Source organism: Canis aureus, chromosome 2, assembly GCF_053574225.1.
Source record: "Canis aureus isolate CA01 chromosome 2, VMU_Caureus_v.1.0, whole genome shotgun sequence".
Lineage (NCBI taxonomy): Eukaryota > Metazoa > Chordata > Mammalia > Carnivora > Canidae > Canis > Canis aureus.
The window spans coordinates 48,485,607-48,500,823 of record NC_135612.1 but is presented as its reverse complement, the minus strand read 5'-3'; the positions used below and the strand labels follow the sequence as shown (position 1 = coordinate 48,500,823).

At 49.2% G+C, this 15,217-nt stretch overlaps 1 protein-coding gene across 1 annotated transcript in view; it reads left to right on the top strand.

The window, feature by feature from the left end:
- Positions 1 to 9,723: 9,723 nt before the first annotated feature.
- ST8SIA2 (ST8 alpha-N-acetyl-neuraminide alpha-2,8-sialyltransferase 2) overlaps positions 9,724 to 15,217 on the top strand; it is a 65,858-nt gene continuing 60,364 nt past the window's right edge. The window contains exon 1 of the mRNA XM_077871145.1: positions 9,724 to 9,872. Coding sequence (XP_077727271.1) covers positions 9,775 to 9,872 — 98 coding nt within the window. The 5' untranslated portion in view covers positions 9,724 to 9,774. The remainder of the gene's footprint in view (positions 9,873 to 15,217) is intronic.

Here is a 15,217-nt window from a genome sequence, read left to right as displayed (position 1 = left end):
AAATGACAACAAAAATGTGTGTTGGGTGTGATTTTTAAATTTCTTCACCTTTTAAAGTGGATGCTGCTTAGTGATTTCCACCCCATCATTATTTGTGGTCAATTCAATTCTAGAAACAGAGAAATCGTTTTTTTCTTGCCAGTTTCATCTTTCCTATTGGTTTCCCTGTGCCATACGTGCCCCTAATGGATCCTGAAATGAATGCAGCATTGTTATTGCTTCTTTCCTTTGTGGGCACACGTCTGCCAGGGGCCAGCTGTTGTCAGAGCCCTGGGACCCTCATTCTGCAGGAAGGGTGTTGGCCCCTCCCAAGAGATGGCCAAGAGGAAGGAAGAAAGGGGAAGGGAAGATGTGTTCCCCTTTGCTGGGCCTGGAATTAATTATAAGAGAATGTTATCCTTTGACACGAGCCTCACTACAGAAAGTAAAATCTTCCTGAAATACATGAGAGTCAGGAAGTTAGCAATTCACATGGAAAGGTAGAAGGGCAATGCTAGAAACATGAAAGGTCCTTAAAAAAAGCCAGATGAAGTCCCTTATACCTTTCATGTTTTTAAACTACAAAATAGGTACTACAAGACTCATCTTAAATGGTCCAAATTGGGGATTATTCACATAGAGAGTAAGAGAAAAGGAAGGACATTGTAAAGAAGATCTTTTGAGTCCAACCTTCAATGGTTCTTCCTTTTTCACCTTCCCTGCGCACTCAAGAACCACAATCTACACACACAGCCGAATCAGCGGACATGAGCCAGTGGGTCCCTCTAGTAAAATTTAGAGTTTGGCCAAGAATCTTATGGGCACTTAGAGAAGTATAATAACTCGCTATGGAGCCTTTTTGGATATGAGACCCTGGCATTCCTTTTGGAATAAAACTGAAAGATCATACTTCCTAATCTCTCTTGGATGTATGTTCTGCTGTATTGGGAAAATCACATAGCATTTTTTTGACTCAATATGTGAGTAACTAAATGCTCATAGGGGTTGCTGTTATGTGCCCAATCCACCTCTCGTGATATCAGATGGCTGGAGGCCACGGCTGCTCCCAGGGCCACTCAAGAAAATTTATTAAACTGCTTTCAGACTGAAAGAGTGACCCAGCACTTATTTGTCATCTCTATGAGTTTCCAGAAAACTGCAAAATGGACTATGTTTCCTCCATTGGATCAACTCTATAACTGGGGTTCTGTTACTGATCAAGGTCTTAGAAGAAATAAAACATAGCTATTACCAATAATATGTTGACCCAAAGGCAGGTACGCAGCCACAAATCTCCATAATTGTTAAGAATTATCAAAATTATCTCCCTATTGGTAAACATTTAAACTTTAGTTACTTTTTACTTTTATTTTATTTTATTTTGAGAGGAGGAGAGAGATAAAGGAAGGAGGGCGGAGGGAGAGGGACAGAGAGACTCTTAAGCAGCCTCCATACCCAGCGTGGAGACCTATGTGGGGCTCTATCTCAATTCCCTGAGATCATGACCTGAGCTGATATCAAGAGTCTGACACTTGATCGACTGAGTCACCCAGGTACCTTCTAAGTTTTAGTTATGTGCGGTATCCCAATGCTCTCTGAAAAATATTTGTAACAAAAAAACATACAATACTACTACATCATAAAGATCATCTTTCCCGCAAAAATGTTAATGATGATGAATGTTAGATAGTAATAATGCCCTCTTAGAATTTGGACAAGTTTCAGAGTTTGTATTTTGCAGCTTGAATTAAAAAATAAACAATTGGGGAGACTTAAATTATTGCCTTCTTTTTCATCTCAATGAATTTCATCCCACCAAAAAAGGCGGGGGGCGGGCAGATATTCCAAAATATGAAACGGTCACATAGTTGCATTCAAGACAAGGATCATTTTCTCAAAGAGAGCTTTGCATAGTGAGATGACCTGATGATCTGGCCAAGGACTTTATGTGAGGACTTGAAGAGGAAGGTTGTCTTCATTATGACCCTCATGTTTGTCCTTTCCCCTTGGTCCCTCATTTTAATATGTCCTCAGTATCACTGCCTGCACAGAACTATCAGCAGCAGAGTTTGAGCCATGGTGAGGAAGAGGGGAGAGTCAGTCCCTTCAGCCCTGGGGGCTGGGGTGGGGTGGGGGTGCCTGTGGGTATAAAGCTATTGCCTGCTTTCCTTGCACACAGCTCTCTGAGTCACCGCTTTGCTCTGGAAGCTGGGACTTGGCAGTGACACAGAGCAATCAACAGAGAAGTCCAGGCTAGGTGATGATCGGGTGACATCAAGTGAGAAAATAGGGGAGGGAAGAATCTCCAGGGCTTTCTGATGCCAGTGGGCAAAGTTTTGTAGACCGTGTTTTCCTTCATCAAAAACTGCAGTGTGAATATCAGGTAGCTGCTCACAAAACATCAAAGAAAGGTTGGAAATTGTTTGCAAAACCAATTTTCTTTACTAAATATTTGTGTTTCTACTGGGTTATTAAGAAAGGATATTAAACTCCAGCAGAAAAAAAAAATTCAGTGCAGAGGAAATAGGCACCACAAATTGTAATGACTTTTTTCCTGATTACAGAGTAATTTATGGTCATCGTAGAAAATTTGTAAAATGGAGAAAAGTGTGGAGAAAAATAAAGATCAACCCAAATTCCACCATCCAGAGATAACCAGTTTGTATTTTGTATATATACATCCTTTCTATTTTTGCATTATCCTAAATAATAAATTGAAGTCCATACGTAATGAACAGTTACTTTATGCCAGCATGCTCCTAAGTACTTGGGTTATATAATTTAGTTCATTCTTACCAAAACTCATGAGCTAAGCATTATTATCTTCTCTATTTAATAGAGAGAAAACTGGAACTTAGATCAAGACCACACAAAAAGCTAAGTTCCGAACAGCAATCTGTGTGGTCTCAAAATCAGCTTAGAACCAGAACTACTCAAATATGGTCCAGGGGCCAACGTATGAACTGGACGTTTGTGGTCCATGCTGAGATAAGTACAGAAATTGAAGACAAGAAACGTTTAGAAACATTCATAACAGTTTCACATGTTGCAGCATCTGAGTATGTGATCAGTGACTCTCCTGGATGAAGAGTTTGAAGATTCTCCACATGCATGGTGAGTAGCACATGACGTGAACTGCATACTGGTATGTGGTAGGAGACTTGTTGCTCTGCAATGGTTGAGATTTAAAAACGAATAAAAATCCTGGTCCTATACCGCAAGTAATTTGAGAAGTTCTGCTCCAAACCATTTTTTAAATGTAGGTGTTGTTGTAATTCAGCTATGGTGAAGCCCATGATCAGGAGACTGTAGCCATTGAAAAGATCATTTGTTATAGCTCCCAAGAGAAAGTCACAGGCCATGACATACAGGAACACAGGGAGAGGCTCCAGGGTCGGTCAGCAGTCAGAGGAGTGGGAAGAAAATGTGGGCAAGAGGCTTCCTTGTGGTTTTCATGGGAAGGAAGAGGCGATCGTGGTAAACAGGCTTAGGATTCATTCTGTGTAATTTCAGTCAGCTCTGGGGCACAGGGGCTGTCCCTGCCTGTCTGGTACCAGGTGTTGCGGGGGATTAGGAAAGAGGGGATAGTGGCCTAGAGAGTGAGAGGCCATACAAGACTTGGATGGGGTATGGGACCTGGACTGGCTGGCTTACACATGAAAAGAACACTCCCAGGCAAACGCTTTACTCTCTCCAGGATCGACTAGCCCGAGGAGAGTACTTTCCAGGTTCAGCGAAGCCCTAGATGTCAGAACACTAGAAAAAAAGAATCTTCTTAATACAAATCACTATGCTGCCTCCCTAGGGTGATAACAATGACATAGTGTGGCAAAGTAGGGCACAAAGAAATAGGAAGATATGACAATATGAAACTTGGCTTCAGGAACAGATTCGGGTGTTTCTGGTCAGTCCACACAATCATCTTAAGGCAGGGCTAACAAAGAGAGAAAAACTCTATGGTGGTCTTTTCTATCCCAGAGCCCGCCACATGTCCCTCACACCTGCCCTTCCCTTCTTCCACAGATTCCCTTCTTCCTGCAGGTTCTCAGTCTGGTTTGTCAAACCAGACTGGGGGAACTGGGAAGAGAGTATGAAACAGCCATAGGGACCTGTCTGAGCCAGGGAGAGGGAAAAAAAGGATTCCCAAAGGGCCATTTCACAAGAAGCCTACTTGGGGCCCAGGGCACGCTCCTTTGGCCATGCTTTATGCCAAGATCCTAGCAAGTGGATATTCCGTTGAGTACTGAGGCTTTGGAGACTATCCCATCTGGAGTTTCCTTTAGAAATGGTATTTCACCCAACCATGCTCACCAAGTTAATTGTAATTGTGCCAAATTCCCGTTGCCCCTGATCACCAGTATTGTGCTGGAGGTGGCTCATGCTGATGGTGAAACAGAGCCGTTATTAGAAATGGAAGCATAAAAACTTCCAACTACAAAAATTCATTAAAAACAAAGACCACACATACTCAGAACTCATCACTTCCTAATCTGATTATCTACCTTTTGCCATTATCCCCACTCTCGAGATTATTTCATTTATTGTATGTAAGTGGTGGACATTCTACATCATGGCAGGCCCATGCACATGTCAGTGACATGATGGGGGTGGCTTGTAATTAGCCATGGTGGGAACATGTATTCACTGGGTCTCTACCATGCTAGGTAATGTGGGACCAGAAGAAGAATAAAGCTCCCTTACTCCTTGGGAGTTTACAATCTCATTGAACTGTCAAGAAAAAGATGAAAGAGTGTATGTGCAGGAAATCTGGCTCCAACCTCAGCTAGGAGACAGGAGAGACAGAATTCTGCTCTCGGCTCTGAAACTAGCAAGACCTGTGAGCCAGCTCTTGGTCTCCGGGTCCCAGGGTTTTCTATCCGTAAAATCCCATGGGACTCCAAATTCCACAAGGGTAGAAACTGTGCATGCCAGCCTTCTAGCATGATTCCAGACACACCATAGTTGAGTGAGTGAATGGACAGGGGTGCATCCTCTCTACCCAACTTCCTTCCCAGCTCTGAGAATGCCCAGAAGTCTGTGATCCAAACAGAGGCTAGAGAAAGTGACACAAGACAAGAGGGAGAGTCAGGGATGGCTGACCAGGGCCAGCTTCCTTAGATGCTCTTGGGGAGGAGGTCATGCTGGAGTCTGGGCAAAGCTGGATGAGTTGATTCAAATATCCCAGTTTTAATTTCATAGAAGCACTGATGAGAGTCTGAAAGAGGACATTCCTTTTCATTTATCTCTGCCATCTGGTCCTTGACTTCATGCTTTGGTTCAAAACCACCTTTAATCCTGACTGAAGAATTTGGAAATATCTCAGGAAAAAAATTGAACCACTGCCCTCTCCCTCCACCTTCTGCTATCACTTCCAGCTCATTCATTCCCACGTCCCTCCCAAGGCCTCTTGCAGATAATCCCAGAAACATTTAGCACTTGCCTGGGTATATTTCTTTTCTTTCTTCAGCTAATATACAATCTTGCTATTTACAAAAGCTACAAATGAAATGCAAATGTGCCCGTTTATTTTCCCATATTGTTATCGCTGGATTCTGATTTTGAAGGGGGGAAACGTTGCATTTGTGAGAACATTCAAATTTAGTGTAAATTTCAAAAGGGAAGGCAGGTTCTCTCAGTTATGGGATGTGCAGAAATACAATAGCCTATTAGTCTATTCCAACTAGGCTATTCTCCTTCTTTCCACACACCCCTCTTCCCCCACCCCACACTAAGCAATTCACAGCTCCTCATTCAGAGATGATGATAAAGCAAGGCTGTAACCACTCTAGTTTTTTTTTCTTAAACATTCTAAACTGCTTTCAGAGTGAGTTAAAGGGTGGTCGATACTGGTTCAGAATTTTGGATCAGAAAATTATTATTTATTATTGAGGTGGGTTTTTTTTCCTAAAAAAAAAGATTGGATTAAAAGGATTGGTATCTTCTGTGTGGAGAAATGAAAATTGAGATTTATGATTATGGTCTCATCGATGATGGAGGGTGTGCAGTGAGTGAAGATAAATTTGTTCCCCAAATCCTGACATACCAGAATGGAGGGGATTTGGTAAAAGTCAAAGGTGGTCCCTATTTACAAATTCATTCAGAATTGCCCAATGTGTTGGAGGGGACCTTGGCATTCCCAGGATCCCAGAAGTTGTTGAGGCCCAAGGGAGGCCGGCTGCATTAAAATTCCCTCCCTGCCAACTAAGCTATCTTGCACAATTGAGCTTCTCCTGACCTAGGTTGCCTCCAATGTAAAATGAAGTTGATGGTATCTGTGTAAGAAGAATGCCAGAAGAGTCTTTATTTCCAGTTGCTGACCTGAAGAGTTGAGATGAAAACTCTCCACTTCTGGAGAGAAGACACGGAGTATTTAGTTGATGTGCAAATGATACATATGGTTTTGGTGTTTTTAGGAATTTCAACTCTTCAGGTCAGCACCTGGAAGGAGAAATACACCCTTAGTCCGAGTCAGAGATGAGGAAGGACTGCCTGATTGCTGCATGTGACTCCACTGGACCCCTTCTGGGCTCTGCAGAGCTTCCTGCTCCTCTACCCCTCATTAATATGAACTTCCAGAGCCTTATCAGTGGTCAAATAGCTAATCTACTCTATTAATTTGAATTAAAATGTTAATGGGTAGTAATGACTTTTAATTTGCTACCTCTCCCATATAACTCTTATGTTTTAACCCAAATATACAGAAACTTGACCTAAAGAAGTGATTACTGTGGGTTCTCCCAATTTTTTGGAAAGACCAAGGCAGGAAAGGGGACTTGTTTAAACAGAGGGGTCAGAAAGAGGGGAGGGATCAGGATGGCTGTATGCCTGTGCGGCAATTCATACAGCATTGGCAGACATGACACTTGCTGCCCATCCAATCATCTTCCCTCTTTCCAGACCCCAGGAATAAACTCAGTTTTCAGAGACAGCCTTGAGGCAGTGAGTGTGAGCAGACACCACTGTAAAAGGAGCTGGCCCACGCAGATTCAAACGCAAGCGCTTCCGGACAGCATTCTGGGTCAACTATCACAAGGATCCCCTACCACTCTCCAAGTAAAATCCTGTCTCAGTGACTCTCAGTGCAAGGATAGCCTCAACATCACAAAGTTAGCTCTTTCTCAGCAGGTGTACTTGGCAGGGGTTGTTCTGTGGGTCTGGTTACAAGGGTTTCTATATAAGGATAGAAGGATAGAAGTGTTCAACGATTTCCACGTTTCCTGTCCACTCAAGTGAGTCCAAAGAAGGGAGGCCCTGAGCCTGGGATAACAACTGGGTCACCTGATAGGAAATGGGTACAGCAACCTCTCCATGATGTTCAGCATAGTAAGAGTGTAGTTGGTAAAGAAGCAGAGAGCAGAGAAGAGAGAGGCCAGCCAGTTTCTTCTTGTTCTCTTGCATGGTCTTATTAACCAATTACAAGTTATACAGGAGACCATAGCTGTACTGTAGCTTGCTCACATCCCATACCATAATTACATCTGTCTTCCTTCTTCTAAACCATGAGCCACTAGAGGGCAGGAAATGCCTCTCTCTCTCTCTCTCTCTCTCTCTCTCTCTCTCTCTCCCTCTCTCTCTCCTTTTTGTAGCTCTAGCCCCAAGCACAGAGTGTCTAGCACAGGGTAAGTGCTCAATAAACATTGCTGAGTAATGCAGTCAATGAATGATTGAAATATGAGGCAGCATAACAGGTGCACCTCGTTCTTACCTCTCAGAAAAAAACAGACAAAGCAACAACAAATACAATTCTACAACTCCTTAACCACTCATGAAGCAAGATGAGGGAAAGATCAAAGCATGCAGAAAACTTAGAGATACAAAGGTTATACCGCATGGCCAGCGACCCTGATGGTAAACCCTCTTTTGATGCCTGCTACCACCTCTAATGGACTGGAAGACTTAATTTTAACATTGTACTCAATATCACAAAATTGCAGTCCAATCAAAATATGTGGTATTCTGGAGGAGCTCACTGCGGGAGTGGAGGTACACAGATTTTGCAAGGGGCTAGGAAAGAAATGAAGTGCTGTCACGCAGATTGGTACACCCCTCCTCTGGGGAAAAGACATCTGTTCCCCACACCCAGAGCTTTCCCGTCTCTCTCTGGGCTGCTTCCCTCTCCTGCTCTCTAGGCAGGGTTCTGGGAACACCTCCTGCAGGAGAGAACTGATCTTGGCTTCTAGGGCCAACAAGAGCTGTCCAGCAGCCCCTAGCTTGGAAGGCTTCCACCTGTCCCTCCTTCCTACACAAAAAAAGTAGAAGGACTCTGGGCACAGACAGCCCTCTTATCCCCCCACGGTACCCATGAAGGGACTTAGCCACTGCCAGCCGGTCCCCAAACCCCTCTAAGAACTGGCTCTGTGTGGGTGGTCCTGGAGGAAACAGTCAATCTGCACTGCCCCCCACCTTCATTCTTGAGTCCTTTCCAGGCAGTTAGGATGTTCCACATGGCTTCTTGAACAGGACACTTTTCCCCAAACTCAGACCTCAAGGACCCTTTCATAAACCCGATGACCACTTCTGGGAAGTTACGTTTCCTGATTTGAGGATTGTTACAATTAGTGCAAGAAAAAAAAATGGTAATTATCTAATTCCAGTAAAACTTAATGGGGCCCTTCCCAGGCTAATGGTCGGTGCAAAATGTAATTTGAATTAAATTGTCTCAGGCTGGGGAAGCGAAAAATATTCAGCATGGGGGGCATTGCCCCTTGTGGGAGCCATATTTTCTAGCAGGCCTTTAGATCAAGACAGGGTGGGTACTGATTTTGCAAGGAGAGGGCAAAAGCTGGGGAGGCAAGCCCAGTCCGGAGTCAGAAGGGGGAGGGCCCAGGGTGGGCAGGGCGGACGCCGCGGAGTCTGCCTTTGTGGGTAGAGCAGCCGCTCCAGCAGGAGCCCAGAGTTCTAGCCAAGACTGCGAGACCTCGGACAGCTCGGGGAGCCTCTCTGGATCCAGTCTGGGTTCTCCCAACGGTGACCAGGATGACCGGCCCCGAGGGGGTGGTTTCCCGCGGGCTGAGCACCTCGCCCGGAGATTGCGATCAGCATCTCCGCTGAAGTTGGCCTATCCTGGATATCTCGTCTCTCCTCCCCTTCCCCCACCACCCCTTCTAATTCGTCAACTGCTGAAACATCTGCCTGGTTGAAACCGCCTCCTCGCCGCCGAGCGCTGGGGGCTGTCCCCAGGTGTAGGTCTTTGTGTCGCCAAAACTTTGCGAGAAAGCGAGGGCGCTGGACAAAGAGCGAGCGCGGTAGGGCGTTTGCCGGCGGGCGGGGGACGCCGGGCGCTGCGCTCTCTGCCCCGGGCTCAGCTCGCTACCCGGACGCCCGCCGTGCCCCGGGCCCGGCCTCCCTAGGCGGGGAGTGGCGGGTTGTGGCGGGTTGTGGCGGGTTCCGGCCACCTCCCGGCGCCCTCGGGGGCTGCAAGCAGCCAGGCGGGAGGAGCAAAGGCGGAGGGCTGGACGCCGGAGTTGACTGGGGTGGGAGCAGGCGAGCAGAGGCGCGGAGCAAAGCTGTCAAACTGCACTGGGAGCCCGGCGCGGGGCGGAGGAGGGTGGAGAAGGGAAGGGGAGGGGAGGAGAGGGGAGGGGAGGGGAGAGGAGAGGAGGGGCGGGCGGGAGCGGAGAGGGAGCGAGCGGGCTCGCCGCGCCTGAGCAACCCCTGTCTGCCGCTGCCGCCGCCGCCGCCGCTGGCCCGCGCTCCCCGAGTGCCGCGCGCGGAGGCTCCGGCGCCCGCCGCTGCGCCCTCCAGCCCCCGCTCCTCGCGCCGGCCCGCGCGGCTCCAGGCGGGCGCGAACCCACCATGCAGCTTCAGTTCCGGAGCTGGATGCTGGCTGCGCTCACGCTGCTCGTGGTCTTCCTCATCTTCGCAGACATCTCGGAGATCGAAGAAGAAATCGGGTAAATAGCTGCGCCCAGGCCCGTGCGGAGCCCCGGCGGGATCTCTCCCTCCCCGGTACTCCGCCCCCCGCACCCGCTTTGTGTGCGCCGCGCCCCCCTGCCGCTCGCCGGGAGAAGTGGGGGAAGGTTTCGGCCCGGGAGGCGGTGCCGAGGGACCGGGACGGTTTGGGGAGCGGAGCTTGGGGGCGCGGCCGCCGTGGGGTGTCCCCAAGAGGGGAGCACGGGCAGCCTCCGGCTGGCCCGCGTCGGGGGGCAGACTCGCCCACCCACCCCCCTTCCCCAGTGCGCCCGCGAGCGCTGTCGCCGGGGTCGAGGGAGGGCGCCGGGGAGTGTCTGGGGCGGGCGGAGGGGCCGAGAGTGGAGGAGGCAGGAGTTTCTTTGTCTCCAGCTCGGCCGTTTTCTCGCCTTGGCAAAGTGGGCAGGGGGCGCGCGGGTATCTCTGCGCTGGGGGAGGGGATGCCCGGGTTGGGGCGGAGGGCGGGGGCTCTGCACTGGCTCCCGGGAAGGGGAGTGTCCCCAGTACCTACGGACTGGCACACGCTCCTCCCGCCGGCCCGGGAGCCCGGGAACCCGGGAGCCCGGGAGCCCGGGCTGGGGGCGCCGGCGGGTAGCGCTGGAGGCGGCACGCGCGGCGCTGGGCTGAGACTCTCGTCCTCGCCTGGCTTTGCACGCTCGGCTAACCCCGCGGCGGCCCCTGAGCCCCCGATTCCCGTGCGCTCTCAGCGCGGAGACCGAGACCTTCCGGGAAAGTGTGAACCGCCGCCGGTGGTCTTCGCGGCCCCCAGGCGCGCGGTCTCGCCTCGGCTTCTCTCCGGATCTCTCCAGGGGTGGGGAGGGGCCTCGAGCCGCTGCCCCCGCGCGGGACTTGGAGGAGCGCGCACTTGCGGCGCGGGACGCACCTGCGGCGGGCCCCGGAGGCTGAGGGCGAGCCCGGCCGGCGGCCTCCCGCACGCTCGGGGGTGGCTCTGCTTCAGCGCCGCAAAGAGCGTCCGGCCCGCGGCGGGCAGGTGGGGAGGCAGCCAGGGCGCTCGGGGGCCCTGAGGAGCGCTCCCTGGCCCAGGGCAGGGAACAGGTGAGGTCGCGGAGTGGGCACGAGGTCCCTCCCTCCTCGGGGCTAGAGCCGAGCCTGGCGCCCCGCTCGAGCCCCGCGCCGCGTGCGCCCACTCCTTTGTCCCATTTGTTTCATTCATTATCTGCGCGAGTTGAGAGCCCGCTGCGCTGACAGGTCCCTCGAAAGGGAAATGCCAGGATCCCAAGGCCCTAAGGACCCAAACCTGGGGCAGACGCCACTTCCTGCTCTCTCCTTCTCTCCCTGCCCCTTCCCATCTCAGGAACGCAAGAATTCCTTCTGTGAACTCCACTACACTTCTGTCTGCCTCCTCCTCTTCCTCATCCTGGGCTCCCCAAGAGCTCCAAAACTTTCACAAATACTATTCAGCTAATACATGACGTGTTCCCAGGCGGAGATAGAGAAATACGTTACTTTCCAGAGCTGTTAGCCTCAAAAACCAGGGTGGGAGAGGAAATCAGGCAAGCCAAGTCTTGGGGTGGTAGACGGCGGTGGGGAGGGCCTTCCTCTCCATTCTCCCTCTCTTCTCCCACCTGTGGGCTCTGCTTGGCCCAGACCACTTGCTGACCTTGACAGGTGAGCGGGAAGGAGCAGCAGCTGCCCATTGTTCTGCTATAAAATCATAAGAAGTGCGGAGCTCATTCAGGCATCCCTGGCTTAGCCATTCACTGAACTTTTACTGAATAGCTTCTACATGGCCCAGGGACTTTTAATTTTTAAAATGCAATCAGGAAATCACTTTGCACATAATGTCGCACCTTCCTGCCAAATGCATTGTAGGGACCCCCACCGCCACCCCACATCATGTTATTCCAACAGGGTATCTAGAAGTAAGCTCCTAGGCTGGAGCTAAGAAGGGCATTTACATATGTATTTAAAACCCAGGGCTCCTCTGCTATGGGTATGCCCCTGGGACCTGTTTCATTGGTGGGGGGAGAGGGGTCCCTGTTTGGGTTGACCCTGGAGAAAATTGTCAGATGGGTCAAACGTGTTATCTTCTGTGGCATTATCCTTCCTTTTCGGTGTCTGTCCCCAGGCTGACCCCTGGCTAGACCAGTTTTGACTCCAGCTTGAGACATCTCCCCGCTCCACACACACACACACAATCCCTCTGTGAGTCCCACTCACGGTCTGTCCCACACATATTTAAGGAGAATGGAGGTATAACTGGGATTTGCCATAGCTGGAGGACGAAGGACGTGGAGCAGAGGACTAGAATACCAACAGGTCTGATATCTGCTTAGAAGCCAGGTTTCAAGCTCCGTCGCTTTAATCCTTGGAACCACCCCAACTTTGAGTAGCCAGCCAGGGCTCAGTGGGTTAAGGGTCCTGGCACAGTGGCCAGTGAGGGGTGCCAGGAGTAGGGCTCTGTCTTCCTCATCATATTCCTTCCTGGGAGACCTGGGCTCAAACTCAAGACCATGGTGCTACTCCACCAGCCGTGCCCACCCTTCCCCAACTTGATCTCAACCTGTGCCAGGGAAGATTGCAAATAACCTGCCAGTGTCAGTCCCTGGAAGAAAACATTGGTTCTATAAAAGGATGGCTTGTTTCTGGAAGGTAGGACTCTGTGATGCTGTTAGGAAGGCAGGAAGGAAGACATCTCTTTCTGGAGTAAACATCTATGTATGATTCAGGAATGAGAAGTGAAAGAGAATTGTGTGTGCATTGTCTGGTGGAACAAAACTGAGACACACTTTTCTTAAGCCCTTGATCCTCTTTCTTATAAAATGAAGCTTTTGATGTGGTACTCTCAGAGGTCCTGTCCTGCCCAAGCAATCATGCAGTGGGTTACCAGGGGCAGGTTTTTCTTCCTGAAGCTTTTTCTGGGAGACTTGTTTCTTTTCCTCAGTGATGATTTTCAACTTCTAACTTGCTTATGGAAATGTCTCCCTGGGGCTGAAAGAGAAAAGGAAGTGTAGCAAGATGAGATCTCTGCAAAGCACTCAAACAAAGAGCAAATTCAAATTCTACATCAGACGTTGGGTGGGACTTTGGTAAACTGGCCCCCAACAATTCATGCAGTGCCCCAGTTTTTAGACCAAGTTGCAAGCTAAGATGTTTTTCCAATTGTCCCTTGAGCTTTAATCTTGAGTGTAACCTACAACAGAGGGGTGTGAGGCATGACTCCCTTGCCCACCGAGGTATCCCCAGAACTGGGTGCACAAAGTCATCCAATAAACTTCTATTGCACTGGCCTGGTGACAGACGCACATGGCATCATTGGGCAAAGCAGACACCCACAGAGCCTTAGGATGGGAAGGAAGTGTGAGGTTCTGACTAGGAAACTTCCTCTCTTTTTACGGTGAGGGTAAATTTGACCCTGCGAAGCAATATTATCTATCCAATATCACACCCTGATCTGGTAAAAGGGAGGGCAAGCCTGCACACGTCTCCTTGTTTGCAACCCAATGCCCTTATTCCTAGATGAGCTCTTCAGACTCTCCAGAAGAGTCTCTGGTTTAAAAGAATGTAACTAGTAATAATAGCAATAATCATCATAATGGTGAAGATGAAGGTGATGATGGTCATTAGCATTTATTGATTTGCTGAGAGCTTACTATGAGCCAAGAGCTATTCCAAGTGCTTCATAGGTATTAACATAGGTTCTCCTCATGGCAACCCAGTGGTCACATTCTGGTGGCAACAGGAGCTACTATTTGACAAGTTCTGTGTGCCGGACACTAGGCTAATGGCTCTAAAGTACTACTTCATTCAATCCTCCTGAACTTCTTTAAGCAAGGTACTGTGGCTATCTCCAGATTATCAGTGAGGAAACTGAGGCTCAGAGAGGTTTGGTGATCAAGTAAGTGATGCTGGTTCTATGAGAAGCCAAAGCCTGTGTTCTTGACTGCCTTGCTAGACCTGCCCTGTCCTCTGGGTTCTTCCACACTGTGGTAATACTACAGACTGGGTCTCAGGACTTAACCCTTTCTCCAGGGATCTGACAGGCCCACAGTTTTCCTAAGAGCATGGTCTGGCCTCAGCAGCTTACAAAGAGGGAAGATGAATGAAGGAGACTGGGAGAAGGACTAGTCTCCCTGAAATGCCCCTTTGGTCCTGTCAAGTTCAGCGTGATGCTAGAGGACAGAATGGCACATCTCTCTCCCTGGCTTGTCAGACAAGCTCACATGCCACAGACATGAGCATCCTAGACTCACAGGTGGGGTCTTGGGCTGAAGCTTCTGGAGGGAAAAGCCATCTCTTTGCAAATCTGATTTGGTTATCAATTGAAAGAGAATTCTGGCATCTGCATGCCATTTGATTGGGCATCTGGGGGCCTGCAGCAGAGGTGATAGTAGAGATATTTAGTAACGGGTCCCTGTGAGCACTGGCCTATTGGAATGGACGTCCTCAAAATGGATGCCATCCAGTCACCCTCGCCAGGGGTCCCCAGTGCACCCCAGACAGACCTCAAGCCACATCTGGGGAACAGTTAAGATGGGGGCGGGGCAGCCTAGCTCTGGTCCTTGGCTGTGACCAGGTCTGTGAGCAGGCCACAGCTGTGGCCATTGGCCAGGAGTGAGGTGAGGTGCACCTTTTGGTGGTGGATGAGTCCAGGCTGATGTGAAAAAAAGGAGCTCCTTTTTTGAGCACTTGAAGTGCAGGCACTTTGTAAGGAGCATACATATTTGCTCAAGAAGATGCAATCTTTTTTTTTCATTCTTTTTTTTTTTTTTTTTGGAAAAGCTCATTCTTCTTCCCAGTCCTGGTGTACTTCCCTCTCGTATAAACATGACTGGAGGATAAAATAGGAGAGAAAGCTCTGGTTTTTAACTCACTTGCTCCAAGTCCTGTTGCCAACTGTTCCTAGCATCAAATTTAAATTGTAAATAGATATCCGTCTTAGAAACCAATTCACCACTCAGGGCCTCTTTCCCCTTATAAAGCAGGGTTGCTAGGTTTTAAAATTGTTTAGGTTTTACAAATTGGGGACGTTGTAAATTGCAAATTATAAATACTTCTGAGAGAGAGTGGAATTCTAGAAAGGCTCCTATGCTTTTAGCACGGTGTACAAGGTAATACATAATCTGGCCCCCATCTCCTGTTTCTGCCTCCCTGGGCTCCAGCCTTCCTGTTTTGCTCACAGTTTCCTAGAATGAGCCATGACTCCATGCCTCCACGCTTTTGCACACATTCTTCCTCCTTTCTAGAAAAACCTCCTTCCACACACTATCCTCCCTGACTCCAACCCCACGCTATCCTGCCTTCCCTTAACTCATCTTTCAAGGCTAAGGTCTGGTAGCCGTTCCTTTGTAAAGCATTCTCAGGGCCC